The sequence below is a fragment of the Alligator sinensis genome, unplaced genomic scaffold, assembly GCF_000455745.1.
Source record: "Alligator sinensis unplaced genomic scaffold, ASM45574v1 scaffold126_1, whole genome shotgun sequence".
NCBI classification, from domain to species: Eukaryota; Metazoa; Chordata; order Crocodylia; family Alligatoridae; genus Alligator; species Alligator sinensis.
The window spans coordinates 4,097,351-4,106,115 of record NW_005841842.1 but is presented as its reverse complement, the minus strand read 5'-3'; the positions used below and the strand labels follow the sequence as shown (position 1 = coordinate 4,106,115).

The following is an 8,765-nucleotide window of genomic DNA, read 5'->3' as shown; positions in this document are numbered from 1 at the left end:
GCCATTTGTTTCTCCCGTCCGGCGTGCCCCGCCCCCGCCGTTCCGCTGCAGCCGGATAAACGCCTGGCTGACGACCCGCGCCGGCGCTGCCGGCGCATGGGGTTTCCTCGGCTCCTCCGGCCCTGCAGGAGGTAAGCAGACCCCTTGGCCGCCGCGGGGGTCTCCCAGTGCCCCCGCTCCCCTGGGACACACCTAAAAACAAAAAACTATTGGAGCTACTATGGCTGCTTTATAACACAGGCTGTGTACACACACAAATAATCTAGGAGAATTCTACCAGGTTTGTTCTCCTGATAGAGAAACTTTCCCAAACTCACATGTACAGGAATTTGAATGCTGAGGCCCTGAAGAGTGGACAGCTTCCAGTGCTGACACTGTATAGCCAGGGAAAGGGAGCGGGGGAACCCTATGAACACATCTTAGCATGCTCTACAGGCTCCCACAGTCTGCCTGGCAACAGATAGCAGCAGCGCATATGGCAGCCCTGACTGGCTGACCCAAGCTGCCCATGGTCAGCCTGTGTTTCTGTGCATCATAATGTAGGGATTGCAAAGGAAGCGTGTTCTGCTCCATGCTGGTGCAGCACAGTCCAGTGAGTAACACACTATTTCCCTGGGTTGAGGGGGGAAGGGGAAGGAAGGGGAATGCTGAAAGACTATTTTCTCTTCCAAGTGAGTCACGGCACATATAAACATTCACTCTCCCAGGAGAAACAGTCCCAGGAATTATTTAACCCTGGTCATTCCCAGGTTATTTTTCTCCTAAAGTAGTTATTTTTACCTTGAGAAAGCCTGAACATGTGTACTTCATGGTTTCTCCTGGGAGAGCCACAATTCTCCCAGTAGAAACTGAATGTCTCCCTGGGGCCATAGTCAATAAAACTCCTCAAAAGCAAGGAAATTAAGAAGCTAGTTTATGTGCAGTTATACAGACTTTATGCCTCCACCTAGAGGTGCACACCTTAGCAGCACTGCATATGCGAAATCCTACAGCCACAAATTTAAGTCTGCCAGCATGAGACACCCAGCCCCCTAACATTCTGATGAAAATTCCAATGAAAATGTGCGTACAGATAAGCTAAAAGGAGGCAGAGTTACGACTGTCACATACAGCCTGTTGTATACACTATCTGTAGTAATGTTGAAGTGTATGCCTGCAGGTAGAAAGCACTGGTAGGTAACTGAACTTTTAAGTTCTTTTTGGCAGTTTCCTTCTGACATCTATTTATGTTGTATGTGGAGGAACCACTTTCAACTAATGTTAAATATTCAGAAAGCATAAAAGAAAGAGTTATATTGGATACATTATATAGTTATAAGTAATAAAAGCTTTTAAAACTTGAGAGATAAAAGTTTAAACTATTCTTTTCAATGTGTTTGAAGAAAAGCTTATACTCCTGAAAAGTATTTTACCCTTAAATTAGGCATATGGATTCAACCAAAACTATTTGTAGGATTGTCCTAGTTGTTTAAAATTACTTGTTTACATTATCTTTTTTTTTAATCTTAAAGCCAAATTTACTGGAATGTTCCGGCTATTTTATGTTCCTCTTCAACCTTTCATCTATGGCAAACAATGGAAAACATGACTATAAATTTGTAAAACCACCTCTTGCATAAAATTAAGTAAAAAAATGATCTATCTATACAATCTACCTAATGTACCTAGACAATGGCTTATGTGAAATTCAGAGTTATGGTCAGCCAAGAAACAGATTTTTCTTCTGGGGAAAAAATTTACATTTTTATTTTTCTCCCCATTCTGAGTCATGACAAACAATAAAATCTGAAATGCTTATATATGCTCTTTGCCTGCCACCCAGACTGCTTTCCATCATTTTTTTCACAGACTCAACCCATTCAAAAAAGAAAAGCGTCTAATCAGATATTTGACCAGCTTCAGTCAGAACAAATCAAATAATTTAGTCCTGGTCTTAAATCTGAAAACCCATTCTGAAGAAACTTTCCAAGCATTTACCAAAGAAATATTGAAATTTTAGAGAATATGATTGATTTCTTCGTACTAAGTCCAATCCCTGCTTTAAAAGCAAAAAATCAACTCAACCTTAACTGTGAACCATGGCTGATGCCTTCAAATTACCATTTTCTATACTTAAATTCTAATATAATGGTGATTTGTTTGAAAATGCTGGAAAAAATCTATTAAAATGATATGATAAACAGTATGGAATATGTTTGAAGCAAAAATTTAAAATGTTTTGTGCAGGTAAATTACATCATATAGCAACAGATATTGCTCTTCCCAGGCTTAAAAATAAAATGATATACAGAAGTCAACATTTCAAATTTATTCCTTAAAAAAATATTGTATTAAAATTCCAAGAGCAGCACTTCGTGGACTGTATAACCATAAATCAAACTTGATGAGATGCTAAAATTGAATACACATACCAGTAAGTTAGGTACAAACACAATACTGCAATGTTGTATTTGTTCCCAAAAATAAGCGTATAATACCAGGATATTAAAGCTAAACATTGGTTTGGGAATCCCTTGTTGCAGGAAAATAATTACCATAAATCATAAAGAATTTCAGTTTTGTTTTTGCACAAAATTTCAGTGAGCTAACTATATGGGAATTTCAAGGTCTGCATTGTTGCAGGGTAGGCATAAAAATGTTAAAAAGGTCCAAAATCAGTTATGAAATGGGTCCATAAAGAAATTTAATTCCTGAAGTAACTGAAATTAACCTGGGAATATACAAAGAGAAATGCTGTCATTTGGGGGAGTGTTTCTTGCAACTTTTATAAAAGCTGAACCTGCACTTTTGATGAAAAATTCAAATTTTAACCACAAACACAATTTTAAAATTTAACAATTTAAAGAGCAATTGAAAACATGTGTTATGAGGTACGTCTTTCTTGTGCTCACTATTTACAACCTTAAAGGACATGATTAATTTAGAAATAGCATTTAAAACCCTTGTACACAGAGATAAAATTACTACTCCACAAACTTGAGCTAAAACTCCGTTGGGTAAAGAGATTTTTTTCCCAGTCCACCTGTGCATTTCACAGCATGGGACAGTTTATGTAGTTTAAATGATTAATCATAAAAGGAAACAATACCTCCACTGCTTAAGAGAACAAATTAAAAGAAATTATTCAGGACAATTTGAATGGGATTGCTGTAGCAAAAGAAAATATTTTCAAATAATCTGTTTAAAAAACATGGTTAATAAGTAAATATATTAAATGAGCAATGCCTTTAGTGACTAATTAAATATCATCCCCCTAAAGACACAAGGTGCAAGAGCATTAGCAATAAAACACATATTTAGACATAAGCACAATTCAGAATTCCATGATCTCACCTCAATCACTGCACCGATACCTGCTGGAATCAGCACCAATAAACTTGTTTGTTCATCCAAGAGGAACAGAAATATCACCACAGTACTGAAGCATCGCCAAAGCACTGGTAAGAAAATATACAAACATTTTATAGTATTTAGATATTACGGTAACTGACACCTCTGCAAAAGAGAGACTATAAGCCCATTTCCTGTACTTCTCACTGTCTTTGTGTTTACCTGTTTGGGCTGCTTCCTCATGTAAAACTACTTGTGAGACTATAGATGATTACAGGAAGTTACATCACAACATAATCACAATTTTACACAGCAAGTACTTAGTTGCTAAAAACAAATATTCTGCTCAATGCTACTGGAAATAAGCAAAGTAAACAACTGAGGAACAAAACGTTGCTGATTTCCTCTTATATTTAAGGATGGGGGTATGAAAATTTAATACTTGCTGTAAACAAATTACAGCACATTAAAACAGTTTAATGTGCTGTAGCAATACCGTATGTGAACATTTTGAGATATTAGACATTTATTATTCATGTTAAGAAGAAATTTGTTATGAAGAAATCCACTGGCAATAAAACAATTTTAACCTTTGACATTCTTATAGATCGATTTGTGTTTAAAACTCTTGTAAGGCCTTTATACAAAATACTAGCCAATTGCCCATCAAGAACTATGTGGGGCAGGGCAGGAAGGAACAGAGCCCCGTGTCTCACCCCAGCATTAGGGCCCACTCCCCACTTCCCTCCTGCTGCTTGGGGTCTGGTCCTGCTCCCCGCTTCCCCTCCATGGCAGTGGGGGAAGGGGAGGAACAGGCCTGGGCCCAATGCAGGAGGCATGGGAGATGACTGAGCCCAAGGCGGGGGGAGGGGGTGGGGCGGAGGGGGGGGGAAAAGCCAGCCTGCCGTGGAGGTGGGGGTGGCAGCGGGCCTGGTCTGACGCGGGGGGAGGGGATGGGGGAGGAAGCTGGCTCCTACCCTTCCCCCGCTGCTGCCACATCAGGCCAGGCCAGCTGCTCCCCACCTCCCACGGTGGGTCAGTTTCTTCACCCCACCCTTGGGCCCAGTTCTCTCCCCCTTCCCCAAGTCAGGCCCAGGCCCACTGCTCCCCTCCCCTCACCACTGCATTGGCCCGTGTTGGCCTTGCAAGCAGTGACGACAGAAGTGGGGAGGGGCTGGCCGAGGTCAGCACCAGTGGCCTCGCCGCCCGCCCCCCCCGCCGCAATTGTCACCACTTGCAGGGAGCAGGGCGGGGGGACCTCACCCGCATCCACCTCCCCCATCCCCCATGTCCCCACCATCATGGCCGTGCTCCCCCGCACTGCCACCTCCTGTCCCAATGTTGTATTTGCACTCTGATTGGTTGTTTCACTCAGCCAATCAGAGTGCAAATAAAGCGTTACGGACAGACAGACAGACAGCTAGATTAAGGCTTTTATAATATTAGAATATGTTTGACTGTCTTTAATAAACGTAAAATATATTTTATGGAATTCTTTGTGCTCGGGTTATTAAGCAGTAATATAATTCTATTTGAGATCCAAGTAGCATACAAATTCTTTCCTCCTGGGAAATTTTTTGGGAAAAAGATTCTTATTTATTCTAAAAGTAATCAGAATTAAATAGGGTAAGTAGTATTTAACAGGCATACTTCCAAACTTCTAGGGCACAACGGTCAACCACTAGCCTTCAGTTTTTGTAAGCAGCAGAAATTTTTTTCCACATACGGATGGGAAGACAACAAATATTTAAGTTTGGAAATTTTCACTCCATTCTCCTAATAATCATATTCCGCATAATCAATCATTTGTAAAGATATTTTAGAAAAATTCTCCAGAATAAAATCCATCGCCAAATGAATGCAAACACTAGTATTATCCTAAGTATCAGATAAGAATCTGTCCATCTTCAATTTTTTTGTTAAAATAACTACATATTGTAATTAAGGCACATCACTCTCTGCTTGATGATCATACAAAAATAATCTCATTTTTTATAATCTCACTTATTTGCATATGTTAAAATGAAGAAAAGATTAAATCCATAGTTTAATGAATTGTTCCCCTTGTATAACGTGCCATACCTGCTTTTGTTGACATTCCAATCATGCTCTTCTTTTTCTTCCAGAAGCTGATGTCATTCTTGAATGCCAGGAAATCAAAAAGAAGCTGCAAACGGCAAGATAGATACTGCTGATTTGCCTGAAACCTTAGCTAAATCATGCCTGACGACTGAGCTGATTAAAAAATTCATTTACTATTCTATAATTAAGGCAAGTTGGTTTCATTACATAGAAGTGAGACACAAATGGCCTACTTTCTCCTAAGAAAAAGCTTAAGACAATATAGCTTGTGAGTGAGGCTCAAGCTTCACAATGCACTGCAAAGCATCAAGAGCAACTAGGGACACAAAATGCTGCCAGAGCCAAAAAGTTCCAAAGTGTAGTAAGATGGAGGGATTCAGGGCTCCCAGGCTCCTCGTGAATTCACATTAGGAGCTAAAGGGACCAACAACTATTACAACCTCAGATAAAACTGAGAAGAAGTCCCCCAGCCCTGGCTGCTGAATGGTAGGCCCCTAACATATGTTACACTTAAGACCCGATTAACTGGTTGGTAAATCATGTCTTTAAGTACTGACCTGACCACATGCTCATTCAATCAAGATAAAATGAAGAATAAGCTACAACAGCGGTAGGCAACACTTTTTTGCTGGAGTGACAAAAAACCCACAATGTCTACCTCAGAAGGGGCCGGAGTGCTGACACGCCAGAGCCCGGAGCAGCTGTTTGCAGCCTCCCAGCTGCAGCCAGCCCACGAAGCCCAGTCTGCTTGCAGCAGGGCTTGCAGCCTCCCAGCCGCCTGCTGGGAACAGCCTGGGCTCCGTGGCTGGCAGCGGTATGCTGAGCAAAATGGCCTTGAGTGCCATGCTCGGCATGCATGCCGGGGGTTGATGACCCCTGAGCTACAAAGTTATAACTCAATATATGTATTACTTTGTGAGTGGTTCCTATCACACCTTTAATTAAACGTGTGGGCAGTACTCCCAACCTCCAAAGTGTGCCAGTGCTCTTAAAGGGTCCCAAGTGTCCCAGGGGCTGGGACTACTCCTCAGTTCCCAGCCAGGGGAGCACAAAGAGCCAAGTCTGCTACTTGTTGGTGCAGAGGGAGCTTGGGATCATGACCCCAGACTCCCCCTGCACCAGCATGTGGTGTGATGGGATCTGATGCTCAAATCTCACAATCGCACCTCCTGCCATGCATGCATGGCATGACAGGAAACGTGGTTTTTGGGATCACACATCAGATCCCATCATGGCTTTAAGTTACTGTCCATCAGAAGCAGTAGTAACAGAATGAATGTCACTGTTTGGAGAGGAGTTAAGACAGTGACACAAAGGTTGGAAGTGTATTTGAAGGGGGAAAGCAGCTTGCTAAAGACCTGATAGTTTTCTGAAATCTGTAAGATTAGGTCCTGGTGGCTCTCAGCAATAATGTTCATATTGTAAAGAGATTACGTAACAACACTAAACACCTACTACCAACTAGTAAGTCTAAAAGGCCTTGAAGACAATTTAAATATTTCACAGGGCTATGAATGATGTAGAATGAGTCTGAGAATCAAAGAACCAGAATCTGCATCCTACCTGCTCTCCCCTCTCTGCTATGTCAAGTGGAAACACAGATGAGCAGAGAACTAGAGCCAACATTCACAAACATTCTAATTTTAATATCTTGAATTAATTCAGGTTAAAGACAAACAATAAAACAGTGCAGTATCAATTTAAGTTATATATTTTCACTTGTCAATGAAGAATGTTAGTTTTTAAATAAATATGATTATGATTAAAATGGTCATTTCCCCAAGAAGATTAAAAGTTATCTATTTCTTCCTATAATCTGATATGAATCTCCTTTCAATTCTAAGCTTTCCATTTGTTTAGTCTACATTCATTTCAATTACACTTACATGTAGCAGCAGGTCAAGTTGTTCTTTAGCAATCAAGAGGATGGGTGTTTCAGGGTCAGATGAAATTTACTTGCAAGCTAACTGGCAACCAGCACTGAAAATTCAAGCCCCTGACCTAATTATGCCACAGGTATAGTGCAAGCCACAAAACATTGGGGTAAAACAGCCAAACACCCAAGGAAACTTTTCCAGTCTTTCTGAGAAGGGATAGTAGGGGCAAGGGATGGAAGGGTTTAACCATTATTTCAAAGTTTGGCTTGGAAACAGAAATCTGTTTTTTCAGGCTTAAATTGAAAAACAATCCCTAAGTGTTCACCTGCAGAGCACTAAGTCTTTCTACTTAGTTTGCTATTTGTGATGAAACAAAGTAATTTGTATCTCAGTATATTTTGAAATTAAAATATTTCCCAAAACAATTACTGGTATTCAGAGAAATGTGAGAAAACCGAAGTCTAAAGTGTCTTCTTAAAAAGAACAAACGTAGTCACTTACATGAAATGCTGCTACAAAAAATGTCAGAGCCAGAAAGTACAGGTTAGTATCCACAAAAATTCCTTTCACGTCATCTGCATCCTTTTCTGAAAAGCCTAGAAGAAAGAATAGACAAATGTGCAAGGAGTACCAAGAAATTAAAGCTACAGCTACCATTCTACTAGATTGCAGTATAAAAGAAACACCCTACTTTAACTGTGCACATTTTTCTAAGTAACTGAAAGCTAGACTCGTGGTGCTCTGGTGTGGTGCCAGAGGACTGGAAAAGGGCCAATGTGGTTCCCATTTTCAAAAAAGGGAGGAAGAAGGACCCAGGAAACTATAGGCTGGTTAGTCTTACCTCGATCCTGAGTAAGCTTTTTGAGAGAATTATCCTGGCGCATGTCTGTGAGGGGCCAACAGGGGAGATAATGCTTAGGGGCAATCAACATGGGTTCATTAGAGGCAGGTCCTGTCAGACCAACCTGGTGGCCTTCTATGACCAGGTCACAAAATCCTTAGACGCAAGGGTAGCAGTGGACGTAGTCTTTCTGGACTTCAGAAAGGCCTTCGACACCGTCTCTCACCCCATGCTCATTAAAAAACTAGGGGACTGTGGCATTGACACCTACACAGTCAAATGGGTCGCTAACTGGCTGGAGGGCCGCACCCAGAGAGTGGTGGTGGATGGGTCATTTCTGACCTGGAGGGATGCGGGCAGTGGGGTTCCCCAGGGCTCGGTCCTCGGACCCGCACTGTTCAACATCTTCATCAGTGACTTGGATGAGGGGGTAAAAAGCACTCTATTCAAATTTGCCGATGACACTAAGATGTGGGGGGATGTGGGCACGCTAGAAGGGAGGAATAGGCTGCAACTGGACCTAGACAGGTTACAGGGGTGGGCAGATGAGAACAGGATGTGTTTCAAAACTGACAAGTGCAAGGTGCTGCACCTGGGGAGGAAGAACCAGCAGCATACCTACAGGCTGGGGAACT

At 41.5% G+C, this 8,765-nt stretch overlaps 1 protein-coding gene across 1 annotated transcript in view; it reads right to left on the bottom strand.

Annotated features, from left to right (window-relative positions):
- CLPTM1L (CLPTM1 like) overlaps nt 1–8,765 on the bottom strand; it is a 48,939-nt gene that overhangs the window by 22,885 nt on the left and 17,289 nt on the right. The window contains exons 7-9 of the mRNA XM_025205378.1: nt 7,791–7,885; nt 5,413–5,497; nt 3,334–3,437 (exon numbers count right to left, since the gene is read on the bottom strand). Coding sequence (XP_025061163.1) covers nt 3,334–3,437; nt 5,413–5,497; nt 7,791–7,885 — 284 coding nt within the window. The remainder of the gene's footprint in view (nt 1–3,333; nt 3,438–5,412; nt 5,498–7,790; nt 7,886–8,765) is intronic.